The sequence below is a fragment of the Mirounga angustirostris genome, unplaced genomic scaffold (genome assembly GCF_029215605.1).
Source record: "Mirounga angustirostris isolate CCGP_5_RB_7025 unplaced genomic scaffold, mMirAng1.0.hap1 SCAF_4, whole genome shotgun sequence".
NCBI lineage: Eukaryota > Metazoa > Chordata > Mammalia > Carnivora > Phocidae > Mirounga > Mirounga angustirostris.
Window position 1 is genome coordinate 87611122 of NW_026991712.1, and position 14818 is coordinate 87625939.

The window sequence follows — 14818 nt, forward strand, 5'->3', positions numbered from 1 at the left end:
CAAAAAGGTCTTTATAGGCTGACTCTAAAAATGAAGAATATATTAGGTATATACATAAACTTCAGTAAGGTTCAACAAATTGGCCACGTAGGTGCAGAAGAGGGGAGACCAATAGTTCACACAAATGACACACGGTGTTAGCTGACTGTTAGTGGCAAGTGGGACATGGCTATCTACCTAGTGCTAATGTCTTATTCTACACTGAAAGGATATAACTGGTTTCAAGCTTAGTTCTGGGAAGCATACACTAAGAAGAATTCTGAGAAACTGGAATATGTCCTGGAAAAAGCAACCAGGCTTGTAAAGGAGATTGAAATATCCTCTGGGAGAAATACCTGAAAAAACAGAGAAGAGAAGCCTGGCAACAAGAACTGTCAGGCACAGGAGTGAGATGCATGTATCTAACTCCTACACATGAAAGGATGCTTATTCTGTGTGTTCCCAGGTGGTAGAACTCAACAAATGGGTGAAAGGCACAAGAGTGACTGTAGCTCAGTACAGTCTAAGGAAGAAATCACTAAGTAGAGCTGTCTAAAATGGAAAAAGCCCCTTTGTCCCAAGCACCCTATGACTGGAGGGGTTCAAGTGAAGTCTGGATGAATGGTCATAAGGGTTAATGTAGAAAGCCAGAGAAGACAGAGAAAAAGTTAAGACTACAGTAGTGGGTCCCAACCTTCCTTCCATTCCAAAACAAGGGAGCCCACTGTCCTCTCCAACAGTAGTAGCTTAATAAGATTGCTGGGTTGTGAGCTCCACAATGGTGGGCATCCCAGCTGTTTTCTTCATTGCTATACCCCAGTGCCTAGCATAACGTCTGACACACAGTAGGTGCTCAATAAATATTTGTGTAAGGAAGAAAGCTAATAATCTCAAAAGAGAAAAGAAGGAAGCAGTAATGATGACTAAGAACCCTTCCCTAAGTGATTCTGATGGTCCATCCTTATATCCCAGACTAAATAATCTTCTAGGTCCTAACTCTCAGATTCTATGTATCTATTTTATCCTGGTTTGATTTAGCTAATTAATATATTTATATCAATAACTATCCACATTTTTAACTCTTTAAGCTATTGGTTCTTGACATTTTTAGGTCATGGATTCCTTTGGGGATCTTATGAAAGACACCCGATTGGCCCCTGAAAAAATGGACATTCCTTAAAGGAAGAGAGACCATTACTTTTCTGTTTATCCGAAAGACTGACATACTTCTTACATTCTCATAAGGGCAGGTATTACAAGTTTTTGTTTCTGTTTCAAATGCAGAACTCTAAAAGTCTAACTGGGCAAGAGAGCATTACCTAAGATGGCAGATAAAGGTGGGTATTATTGAGTTCAGTAAGACTGGCTTTTGCAATGCGAAGATAAAACCAGTTTAACGAACTTTCAACTTCTAGTTGGTTGTTAACATCATCACAGAAATCAGTGGTTCCTTAATTCCAGGACTAACTGCATCCACACAGTCTGAAAGCTTGTTAAAAATAGATCCTCAGGCTCTACACCAAAGGGTCCAAGTGATTCAGATCAGGAGAAACACTGACAAAGGAGCTTAATTTAACTCTTTAGTTAGTGCAAAAGCGCTAAGCCTATGCAGACTTGGAAACAGAAGTTTTCCAAGTTTTTCAGATGTGCCCCCTTTAAATCACAACAGCTGGCCTGACTGTAGTTCGTACTCCTACCAGATCCAAGAAGGGAGGTGAAGAAAGCAATGGGTAGCATCAGTTACTCCTTTCCCCTGGTTATCTCCTATGGATACATGAGGTATACACGTTAATAAACTTGTTTATTTTTCTTATTAATCTGCCTTTTATTACAGGGTCTCCACCAAGAACTTGGAATTATTTTCCTCCCCTATAGTTTCTGGTGACCCAGAAAGTACCTGCTTTGACACCACCACTTGTTCCAGAGCCTACAGATGGGATCCTGGGAAAACAGGCAGAAGTCTGCTCTGCCGGGTCTTCCTCTAGTGCCTGGACAAGAGAGGAAGGTAAAATTTTATGTTGTCCCACCCTTTCCAAATTCAGCTTAGCAGGAGAAAAACACATGTAATTCTTTAAACTGTGGATCCTGGATTTGCTTTCAGGTACCCACTGGCTAACAATCCTTTCCCTCCTGTGGACAGTTACTACTTTTCGGTTTGTCTTGTTTTGTGTTCTGAGAACTTGGGCCGCATTTCTGCCTGCTGGGGCGTATAGGTTGTCGGTTCTTACGTGTGCGGGTGGCCCAGCTGTCAGGTTGGGGGCCCCAAAATGTGGCCAGACAGAAATGTGAACTGTACCCCATTTGTGGCTAGTGTCCTGCCAACTTTTGCCAGCTCTCAGGGGTTGTATAGGTCTTTCTTTCTTTTGGTTACCTTTGGGAGTGGTTCTGGATTTTGGGAGGGCTGCATCTTTTGTCCCCTCTTTTGGGGACACTTTTTGTGTCCGTCATTAAGCCATAAAAGGCTTATTGGTTTTAGTTTTTAGTCACTTGATAGGTATGCCTTTGATTTAAAAGACACAGGAAAAAATATTTTAAAAAGGAATAATGTCAGGAAAATTTACTGTGTGTTTCAGCTGAAACCTGAGAAAATATTTGAAAGGAATTTTTAAAAAAGCTCTATGGTCAAAACTTGGCCACATTGGAGGCTGATAGGTTTTTGTTTCATTTTGTTTTGAGAGAGAGAGAGAGAGAGAGGAGGAGGGGCAGAGGGAGAGGGAGAATCTTAAGCAGGCTCCACACTCAGTGGGGAGCCTGATGCACGGCTCCGTCGCATCTCACGAGCCTGAGATCACGACCTGAGCTGAAGTGGGACACTTAACCAACTGAGCCATCGCAGGTGCCCCAGGAGTTTTTTTTTTTTAAAAGGCCTCTCTATTTGATCCTGGCTCCTCCCATGGGAACTTCTCAACTTCTCAATTGACTGAAACCCCCTTCTTGAACCCCTGCTGACTATATGCTCCACCAGCTCTGTCCACCTCTTTCTTATTTGCATGATTTAACTAAGTATAATTTGGAACTTAACTGGCTTCTTTGGGAAACTTAAGATCTCCCTAGATTAGCTCCTCAGGGACCTCTTCTTCCTACTGCTTCTGTTCTTCCTTTTGTCACCTTCCATCTTCCATTCAATTCCCCGAATCCTTGCTATGTCCCCTGCTTCAAACTCTTACCTCGTCCAAACCTTCTCCACCCCAGCCGTATTTTCCCTTCCCACTTCAGCCCCTCAGCTCCCTACAGCCACTTGAGCTGCAGTCCGCTTTCCTCTACTGGGGGCTCTCTAGGGACCCAGAGACCCCAAGCAACTCTCTGAGGCTGCAAAGGGAAAAGGAGCTATTTGGAAATGGGGCAAATGAAAAATTCTTAAGTCTTCTACACAAATATTTGTAAAAAGCTTTAGCTTAGTGGGTTAACCCTAACTTATTCCATCTGCCTGAAACACAATTTGGATTCAATTGTTCTTTTATAAACTACTGAGTATAAGATTTCTGTTTGCATTTGTCTGTATGTTTATGTATGTCTATATATGTATGTTCTAGATGTGTGATATTTTTCTACCTCTGGGTGGCATTGCCAAAATTACTCTGTAAAAAGAGCTCTACTTTATTGGCTTAAAAAAAAAAAAAGTGCTTATATAAATTACGTTTGAGGGAAAACTCAGAAATAAAGAGACTACCCAAATGTTTTTCAAATTCACATGACTTGGGTAATCTTTGATAAATAGAAATATTGTAGGTTTACTAAAACAAGCACTAACCCAGAAAAACAGACACACTTTCAGAGTTGTCAGCACTAAATGCAGACATACAACTTTTTCTACCTGGTTTATGAGTCAAATGAGCTCATGTTATCTGTTACAAAATTTGTTAAGAAAAATAACTTAAGATGATGAAATTCTCATGAATAATGTAAACATTGCTAAGAATAAATGAATTAAACAGATGTAAGCTAAATGTTTATAAATGAACAATTAGATTTTATGTCTACCTAAAAATAATTTCTTAAATCTCTTTGGTAACTTAATATTCTTAGAGTTTTGCTAAGTTATGGATATTCATTAAATATCTAGATCATTTCCAAATAAGATAAAATATTGAAACATTAATTGTTAAATATTAAGCCTAAGTTTACCTGCTTGTAGCCTCTTATTACAGAGGAGCTAAACATAATGGAGTCTGTTAGTAAACATGTCTTGTGCCACACTGAAAAACTGTACTGTGAGGAAGTGTATGCTTCTAGAAATTATAAAAATGTATTCACAAATTTGCCAATCTCCACAATACTGGCATGACACAGTTCATAATTGCTTACTTCTTCATTTTCACTAGAAACTAAGGTTTCTATAGGTTAAGAATTCTAATATATGTCATTCAACATACTACAAGTAATAAGGGAAACAACTATGCAAAGCAAGTAGGATGTATTTTTAGTAAGAACAGGTATGAGGTATGGAGATGTATTTTTGTTAAGGAAAAAAAAGTAAATTTGTCCTCAAGTAGAATAACTAGTTGTTTCAGAATGAAAAGAGGAGAATAAAGGACAAACTAAGGAGATAAAGTTGAGGAGAGGGAGAGAGAATCTTACCTTGTGTGGTCAAGGTGGCTAGAACTGTATGAAATTATTACGAGGGTTTTTTTTTTTAAGATTTAATTTTTTGTTGTTGTTGTTGTTGTTTTAAAGCTTTTATTTATTTGACAGAGAGAGACACAGCGAGAGAAGGAACACAAGCAGGGGCAGTGGGAGAGGGAGAAGCAGGCTTCCCACGAAGCAGGAAGCCCAATGTGGGGCTCAATCCCAGGACCCTGGGATCACGACCTGAGCCAAAGGCAGACGCTTAACGACTGAGCCACCCAGGCGCCCCTTAAAGATTTAATTGTTAAGCAATCTCTACACACAATATGGGGCTCTAACTCACACCGCCAAGATCAAGAGTCGCATGCTCCACCAACTGAGCTAGCCAGGTCCCCGTATCATAAGAGTTTTTAAAGTAAGTTTTAATAGAATGCTTGTACAAAGTTAAAATTCAACCACATTTTGGGGTGCCTGGGTGGCTCAGCCGTTAAATGTCTGCCTTTGGCTCAGGGCCTGATCCCAGGGTCCTGGGATTGAGCCCCGCATCGGGCTCCCTACTCCACGGGAAGCCTGCTTCTCCCTCTCCTACTCTCCCTGCTGTGTTCCCTCTCTCGCTGTCTCTGTCAGATAAATAAATAAAATCTTAAAAAAAAAAAAAAAAAATTGAACCACCTTTCATCTATTAGAAGAACACAGTTTTCTTTTTCTTTTTTTTTTTTAAAGATTTTATTTATTTATTTATTTGACAGAGAGAGACACAGTGAGAGAGGGAACACAAGCAGGGCGGGTGGGAGAGGGAGAAGCAGGCTTCCCACCAAGCAGGGAGCCCGATGCGGGGCTCGATCCCAGGGCCCTGGGATCATGACCTGACCCCAGACACTTAACGACTGAGCCACCTAGGCGCCCCAAGGACACAGTCTTCTTTAGACTATTGGTCTGCTCTTGATAAGAGATTGTGGAAGGTTTTTTTGTGTTTGTTTTTTGTTTTTGTTTTTGTTTTTTACCTTTTAAGCAACCTGCCTAGAAAGCAAAGATTTTGATCTTACCAACACCATTTCCTATGCTTCGTGTTGTCTTTTGCAGGTCTTTGATTACTTAAGAAACTGAGTCTTCTCTATTCACAGAAGTTTTTGTTTCACAGTGACCTATTTAATAAGGTGTTCTAAAACATTTGATATTTGACAAACTTCCCCTAACCAAAATCTAAGTCAGGTCTTTTTTTTTTTGAACTCAGACTAACTGTGGGATTTCCCAGCATGTTCCCTGGTACATCTTCTAAAGGAGAGATACTTAACTATTTAAATCGTGTAAAATTCCTAGCAATCTGCTGTGTCCTGGTATAATGTTATCAGTCATAATTCTAGTTATCTTAAAATCTGTGCCACAGAAATAACCAGTTCCTTGTCATTTGCATTAGAATGAACTCTCATCAGATCTTTAACCAAGGCCATTTTTTAAGTCTTTTTGTCATTTAGAGTTTTACTCTGATGATTTTGCAAAAAAAGTGCTTTGTCTTCTGAGATTCAAGAAAAGGACTCTTGGGGCCCCTGGGTGGCTCAGTCGGTTAAGTGTCTGCCTTCAGCTCAGGTCATGATCCTAGCATCCTGGGATCGAGCCCCACATCGGACTCCCTGCTCAGCCAGGAGCCTGCTTCTCCCTCTGCCTGCTGTTCACCCTGCTTATGCTCTCTCTCTGTGTCAATTAAATAAATAAATAAAAATCTTTTAAAAAAGAAAAAAAAGAAAAGGACTCTTATATGCACAGGTTTCTGATAACTTTAAGTAATCATACTACTGAACTGGGTAAGAATTTCCATAACTCTACTGGAAAACTCAATTCACAAAACTGCCAAGATCAAGCAAAACAAGAATCAATTATAAGGGACTAAACGAATTGATGAAGATAAGCAAAACTGAAACATTTATCTTTTTCCTTACCTCATCTCATCAGAATTTGGAAATGCTTATTAAGTATTCTTATTTTCACAGTAATATATTTATTTGCAGATAATCTGTTCTTTGTAACAGACACAGACAAGACCAAACAGCCTCATGGAACTAAGGCTGACTTTATGGAGCCAATAAAGCCCCTTCAGAAAACTGCCTGGCATCTTGCTTACTGGGTTCCTGGCATTACAGCGGCTAAAGACGGTCACTTCCTGGCAGCCTGAGAAGTTCAGAATATTTTGGGGGCCCTGAGAAGAGAGGAATCCACTCAAATTCAAAGGTATTGCAGGCAAGGACAGTGAGTCCTTGGCTTGGTTTCTGGCCTTGAGTGGCTTTTAAAAGTCTAAACTGAGGGACGCTTGGATGGCTCAGTTGGTTAAGCAGCTGCCTTTGGCTCAGATCATGATCCCAGACCTCGGATCAAGTCCCGCATCGGGATCCCTCCTCAGCAGGGAGCTTGCTTCTCCCTCTGTCTGCCACTCTCCCTGCTTGTGTGCTCTCTGGCAAATATAATAATAATAATAAAATATAAGTCCAATCTGAGATTCCTTATGAAAAGCAAACCCAGGGACGCCTGGGTGGCTCAGTCGGTGAAGCATCTGCCTTCAGCTCACCAGGGTCCTGGGATCTAGCCCCCTGCTCAGTGGGGAGTCTGCGTCTCCTTCTCCCTCTGCTGCTCCCCCTGCTTGTGCTCACTCACACTCTTTCTCACTCAAATAAATAAATAAAATCTTAAAAGAAAGAAAAGAAAAACCCCAAAAAACCCATGTGGCCAGTCACTATTCTTGTGGTACTTATGTAAATAATAAGGCTATGTTTAATGAGACTAGATTCATTCTGCAAACAAATTAGTCTTATCGTGATTATCTCTGATACAAATGGATGACTGCAGAGAAAAAGTACGTTTCAATAGCACCTTTGTGGACATCAGATCCCAGTGCTGTTTGCTTTCTTTGAAGTTGTTATCTATCTGCAAACTGACCTGGATCCTAAATTCTTCTAGTTTCCTCAAATATCTGACTATGACTCTCCAAACATTTCCAATTTTCTCCCACCCTTCTGACTTGGAATCACTAAGAAGAAAACTGCTTTTCCTGAAGCCCTGCAAACTGAAACTGGACAACTTGACAGAAATTTCGTAAGAGCTCATGTGTGGACAGTGTTCTTACCTGTTGCAGTTGGGCTATTCAGAAGGTTCACACCTGATGACATCACCAGAGATAGTCAAACTGCAAACCAGGAAAATGAATGAGACTGCCCGAGTATGGCTTTCAACTACCTCGTTTTGATCTCGAGCTTTCTAATTGATTAAGTTCTTCTTTGCAGCTCATAACTCAGGCAAAAAGCCCTCCAGGCAAAGTATCCTGCCTAGGGAACAAAAACTACCCCCCTCAAGCAATAAGGACTGCCTAGACCAGCAAGACCCCCACCTGTGATTGACCCCAAGCTAATCATCAACTTGACCTTTACATAACTGAGGAAGGAGGGAATGGAGGCTCAGGAGGGAAGTTGACCAACGTAAAGCCATTTTGGTTTTTAGGTTGACTCTTAAGTCAGCAGGTCATAAAAAGAATCACAAGACCCCACTCCCTCTGGCTATAAAAGCCACATCAGCTGGACATTCTTAAAATTGTTCTGTAGGAGCGTTGTGCTGACAATACTGACCCCATCTTTGGCCCTCCGTCTTGTTCACATTTGCTCAGTAACCTCTCTTGGGGCTACATGTTCTGGGCCCCTTGGAGATGAATATACATACCTTAGAAATGCCGGCCAGGATGGGGGGGGGGAGGCTTATTTTACCCTCCCATGAATCTGTTAGAGATAACAGTTTTTCCTGATGCACAGGTGGTGCCACAAGATCTAATTAAAGGCCAGCTGTCAAATAAGGTGCATGCAAGCCCTCTGAGGTGAGTGCAAGCCTTCTGATCTCACTACAGTGATCTTCTGTGTGTTCCCCTCACTCTATACAATCTGTGGACTGAGGTCTGGATTTCGTGGAGAATTAACTATGCAGCTACTGTGGACTGTTCTCCACCTGAATCCCTCTGTCAATAAGTTACCTTGAATAAAACTCTATGTAAACTGTATGGAGTGGCCTGCTTTGTTTTCTGGTCTCAAAGTGCCTTCTTAGCTTGGGGATACTTTACTGTCTATCCTCCACCTTCTAACATGCTCCCTGTAGGTTATTCCACAACCCTAGGTAGGACAGCGGAAAAACCAACCGCCCAATATAAGTGATACACCCAAAGTTAAAGAGTAAGCTCCTCTCTATTAGCTAATTTAAAAAAACCCTATAAAACGCTTTACTAGAAGCAAAGGGGCATAACTCTTCCTCACCCAGGAGAAGAGACCATTACTTTGTGAAGTAGCTCCTGATGTGGGAAACAAAGGCAAAAGAAGAAATTAAATTTCCTACTGCCTACAAGTCCTTGAAACGGGCAGAGTGACATATTCCTCTAGGAACTCAGCTGCCTTTATGCTAATACTTTGCCGAGGGCAAAAGGCAATCTTAGCCTGACCCCCAGGATCCTGTGAGTCTACTCTAACACATAAAAATTCCTTTGGAAACTTCCTTTATCTCTACTCCCCACCCCAAAATACATGTTAGCAATCATCCTCTAAGCATATGGCCCACTAATCTACATCTGAAGGGTCTCATGACTCAGGTTTTATTAGACAATAATAAATGACCTTTTCCCAACAATAGCTAGCCCCCTCAAGGTCCTGGAAAAGATGCTTTCAAAATTCCTTAGAGACTTATGCTATCCCTAACCCCCTCCCAACTTGAAAGTATATAATGGGCCACTCCTCATGACCCCAGTGCAGCTCTATCTACCTGCCCCTGTCCTTTAATAAAACCGTCTTTTTGCACCAAAGACGTTAATTCTTTTTGGGCTGTTGGCTCCCAACTCCAACACTGCCACATCACTCGGCGCCTGAATGTGTGGCTCGGTCTTTTCATCTGCACTCTGAGCTTCTCTGTAAACTTGGTGAGTACTTTCTCTTCTCTTCCTTTACTCTCATTTCAGGGGATTTTCATGGAGTATGGTCCTTTTTTTTTTTTTTAAATAATATTTATTTTTTCAAGAATTTTTTGTTTATTCATTTGAGACAGAGAGAGAGAGAGAGAGCACGAGCGGGGGAACAGTAGAGGGAGAGGGAGAAGCAGGCTCCCCGCCAAGCAGGGAGCCGGATGCGGGGCTTGATCCCACGACCTGGAGATCATGACCTGAGCCGAAGGCAGACACTTAACGATCTAAGCCACCCAGGCGCCCCCATGGAGTATGGTCTTATTGGAACACTTTCAGGTCAACTGCTCAGGCTGCAATCCTCTAGCTTGGGGCCACTCTACGGGGAGGAGAAAGCCTGCCTTTTGGCTGGAAGTTAGTACCCTGGCCGGAATGGTAGTAAGACCCAGAAACTTAGTTTCTTGATGTCCTCGCTTTATTCCTGTCCTTATACAAAGTTGTCTTTTCTGGGCACGGGACAGCCACCTAAGTTGCTAGCACAGCTGCCAATCTTAAGACTCCCATGTGAGGTTTCCTCCTCACTGGTTTAATGTGATGTTCTCCACATCTCTGGTCTAGTGATCTCTGGCCACGAGACTTCCACTTGGAACCGGCTGAAACCAGTACCCAACTGAATTAAAGCCCAACTGGGACAATTTCCTAGAGAAGTTGGCTGTAAAGACTACATGTGTTGGAATGTCGCTTAGACCATGACGGATTTCTATCTCTACTGTCTTCTGTCAATGTCCTCCACTTACAACAAACTATAGGGGCAATTTCCCCTTGTAAAAACTTTCCTAATGTTTTCCATGGGTTAAAAATGGGGGGTTCTTCAGGGCAAGGCAAGGTATGGTATCTTGGTCCACATGCTGGCACCCATTTTACAGTCTAGAATTCGATGGGCAAGCTGGGGGATGCGAGCATCCCTCCTACCGGGACTTTAATGGCAGGGTGGTGATCATAGCAATTTCATTCAAGGGGCACCTCGGGTTGCTTTGACACCAGGAACCTCTGATGAGCACAAAGAATGTCTATACATGAGCTATTGTGCAATTTCTCTGAAGTTTACCTCAAGTTGTCTAGCTTAGGCAAACAACAAACATTCAAAGACAATGAGAACTAGAATTTAACATCTGCAAAGATGGGTTATTGACACATATTTTTCTCTCTGTAATCACTCTCATTTCCAGAAAGAGCCAAATTAAGACTAATTTGTAAAACAAGTCACAATTTTGGCCTTAATTTCTCCTTTTGCTTTTGTTTCCCACATCAGTGTCGCTTAGGCCAAGTCACCAAACTGGGGTTTATTTATATTTATTTGACAGAGAGCGAGAGAGCACAAGCAGGGGGAGCAGCAGGCAGAGGGAGAAGCAGGCTCCCCACTGAGCAGGGAGCCCTGACTGGAAAGCAGCTGCTTAACCATCTGAGCCACCCAGGCGCCCCCAAACTGGGGTTTAATATCTAACCTAACTGTAGTGTCAGCCTCCCCCAGAAATGTTTTAACTGAGTCAGCTGGAATTTTCTGGTCATCATCAATGAGGTAATCTGTTACCTAGGTCCTCTCTATCCTCAAAGGCAAATGAGGTCATCTGCATGATAAGACCCCCTGCCCTTTCCCCCAAGTGATAGTGACCTTGCCTGGAATCCTTTCTTTTCTTTTGCCATTAACTCCTTGCCCCACCCTCCTTCTTATAAAAACCTCCCTTTTTTTTTTTTTTTAAAGATTTTATTTATTTATTTCTTTGACAGAGAGAGAGACAGCGAGAGAGGGAACACAAGCAGGGGGAGTGGGAGAGGGAGAAGCAGGCCTCCCGCTGAGCGGGAAGCCCGATGCGGGGCTTGATCCCAGGACCCTGGGATCATGACCTGAGCCGAAGCAGACGCTTAACGACTGAGCCACCCAGGCACCCCAAAAACCTTCCATTTTGTACAACTCTTGGGAGCCCCTTTCTACTTGCCAGATGGGATGCTGCCCGATTCATGAATCATTCAATAAAGCCAATTAGATCTTCAAATTTGCTCGGATGAATTTTGTTTTTTGGCAGGGCCCTCACTCCATCTGAGATGCTCTGAGCCCAACATCTAGAAATCTTGACTGTCCTCTGGACTCAAAAACAGAGTTTACGGTTTGTTCCAACTATTAACCTTTTTCTTTTGTTTCCATTAAAAAACGCCTCTTATTAAATAGGTGACTGCTCATGCCATGTAGAGCCCCCCTGCAATAAATACCACCTCCTAAAATGAGACACAACTGTTTAACTAATGTATTCTCAGGACTAACAGACTCATTCAAAGACATGAAACTTCTTGGGGAAGCTTCAAAGACGGGAATGAACGACAGCAGAATTCATCAACCCAAAATACAGCTCTTTGGCATCAAGATTATTTTGAGGAACAGCAGACGTGTTGGGCGTGGAGCCTACTTAAAAAACAAACAAACAAAGACAATAGAGAGTAAAGAAACCCCTGCATTACTTACATCCTTCCCTCTTCAAGCGGTAACTGATGTGGGGAATAAAGGCAGAAGGAAATGTAGTTAAAAATAATTTCCTCATATCCTGCAGCCAAGTGACAAATACTTGAGGCAGACAGAGCAGGACATTCCTCCAGGAAACTCCCAAGGGTCTTAATGTTAATGTTTTGCTAGAGGGAAAAACAACTTTAGCTTGACAATAGCCAGGCTTCCAGGATCCAGTGAGTCTTCTGTAGCATATGAAAGACTTTTGGAAACTTCCCTTGGTCTTCTCCCCCAACCCCAAAGTGTATAATCAGTGCAGCTCTTTCGGCCCAAAGGTCCTGTCCCAGTGCTTTAATAAAACCACCTCTGCCCAAGGATCCTGTCCCCGTGCTTTAATAAAACCACCTTTTTGCAAAGACATCTCGAGAATTCTTTCCTGGCCATTGGCTCCAGGCCCCAACATTTCCACATAGTAACCAATGCCTCAATATTTTGTTTTATATTTGACATTTAAATATTCTTTATGAGACAGTGGTTGTTCCTACCAGGAAAAAAGGTTTTGACCTCTTCAGTCCTTTGAGGAGATACAGATTTATGTGAAGGCAAACGTTTCCAAGAGCCATCTTCAGTTTTCTTCATGAACTGGTCAAAAAGGAGTCTCATGTCCTTGCTCCAGCTGGGGTTGGGGAGAGAATGGTCCACATAAATGACCTCTGAAGAAAATGACCTCTAAAAGAAAGAGAGGAGAAAAAGAAGAATGGAGAGTGAACCCTATCTTGTAACATATTCTCCTATTTTCTGAGACTATCTGGCTGCCTCTTCCAGAAGTTGGTCATTTCAGAGTGGAAGCACATTTTAAGAATCAGCTGATCCAACCTCCTTGAGAGGAGGAGAGATTGAGAGAGAGGGTAAGTGATTGCTCAGTGTCACCCCACTAGCTACTAGCAGAGAAGCATTAAGCTCAGGTCTGTGGATTCCTTTCTTTTAAAACAAAACCAAACAAAACACCTTAATCAAGCACAGGTGAGCCAGGAACTGGAGATAAACAGATGAAGGACACACATTTTCCTCCATGTAAAAAGTGTTACCAGTGGGGTATGCAGGAGCCAGAGCACAGGGGAGAGGTGTTTAATTCAGATGGGGGGTGGGGTGGGGTTCAGGGAGGAGTTCTTTGACCTGAATCTTGATTTTGATGTAGAGAAGATGTTAGGGTTCGAAGCCAATGGCCAGGAAAGAATTCTTGAGCCGTCTCCAGTGCAAAAAGTGGTTTTATTAGAGCACGGGAACAGGACCATGGGCGGAAAGAGCTTCAGTGGAGTCATGAGGGGTGGTGATTATATACCTTCAAATTGGGAAGGGGGTAGGGATAGGTAAGTCTCTAAGGAATTTTGGAATCAAGGTTTCCAGGATCTTGAGGGGGCTAGCTATTGCTGGGAAAAGGTCATTTATTACTGTCTAATAAAACCTGAGTCACGAGACCCTTCAGATGTATATCAGTGGGTCATATGCTTGGGGGATGATTGCCAACATGTATCTGGTGGGGGTAGAGATAAAGGAAGTTTCCAACGGAATTTTTAGATGTTAAAGTAGACTTACAGGATCCAGGGGGGCAGGCTAAGATTGCCTTTTGCCCTCAGCAAAGTATTAACATGGAGGCAGCTGAGTTCCTAGAGGAGTATGTCACTTTGCCTGTTTCAAGGACTTGTCAATGGGCTGTAGGCAGTAAGGAAATTTACTAATTTTTCTTCTTTGTTTCCCACATCAATTGAACAAGCAGAAATTAGCCAGCTAGAAAGGGTATTGTAGGCATATGCAAAAGCAAGGAGGCATGACAGTTTTGTGGAGCCTCATAACAACCACATTTACGAAATACTTACGAAGTAGGTACTAATTATTATCCCCATTTTACAGATGATGAAACTAAGGCCTAAAAGAAGCTTGGCTTTGTTTCAGTGCAAGGGGAAGAGCAGATGGCTACAGAGATGCAGACAAAGGCTTGGCTGGGAGAACTTCCATACTAAGCTAGTTGGCCTGAACCGGTCTGTATCTGCAGTTGTTCCCAGAGGGATTTCAATAGGGAAATGACAAGATCTGATCTGACCATCATAAGAAAGATAGTGGGAGGGACAACACTGGATGTGAGGACCCTGTGTCGAGGCTTTTAGAGGTAACCCAAGTGAAAATTATGACTGTATGAAGCAGATAAAGAGTAAGGGAAGAGTAAAAATACAAACACCAACCCCAGGTTTCTGAATTATGCAACATGGTGAGTGGCAGAGCCAATTACCAAGAAAGAGAATATAAAGAGGAGGAGGAAGTTGGGGGGGGGGGCAGGTGCTTGGTGTCATAGTAACCATGGCTTCCTGGAAGCCATGGAACCGCGGAAGCCATGGTTACTATGCTATTTCTCTGCAGCACTGAGCAATGCTACCACTCATGCCCAGGCAGCAAGTGGAATGGTGCAGAGACCCTGGAGGCAGACAAAGGGTGACTTAGAAGGAGGACAAAGCAAATGGCCATAGGCACTGGAAAGGAAAAAATTTTTTGGGGGGGAGGGTTTTTTTTTTTTTTGGCTTCAGCAGAAATCTTGGAATATTTAAGATCACAGAAACTATCAACTCTATGGCATTCCACTTCCAGTCACCCTTGTTAATTCAGATTCAATGTATCTACAATACTTGGACTGATGTAGGAAAGACGTTACTAGGGTTCGAAGCTGATGGCCAAGAAAGAATTCTTGAGAAGTCTATGGTGCAAAAAGGTGATTTTATATTAAAGCACGGGGACAGGAGCCGTAAGCAGAAAGAGCTGCTGCACTGCGGTTGTGAGGGGTGGCTGATTATACACTACTGGGTTGGGGG

At 42.5% G+C, this 14818-nt stretch overlaps 1 protein-coding gene across 7 annotated transcripts in view; it reads right to left on the minus strand.

Annotated features, from left to right (window-relative positions):
• Positions 1 to 14818, minus strand: part of THEM4 (thioesterase superfamily member 4) — a 60611-nt gene that overhangs the window by 40599 nt on the left and 5194 nt on the right. For 4 of the 7 annotated variants that reach the window (XM_064588546.1, XM_064588549.1, XM_045896591.3 and 1 more), the window contains exon 2: positions 12503 to 12686. In XM_064588546.1, coding sequence (XP_064444616.1) covers positions 12503 to 12686 — 184 coding nt within the window. Of the gene's footprint in view, positions 1 to 1876; positions 1968 to 11978; positions 12143 to 12502; positions 12687 to 14818 lie in introns of those variants that run through there. The other 3 variants (XM_064588547.1, XM_064588548.1, XM_045896594.3) reach the window with 3 other exon arrangements.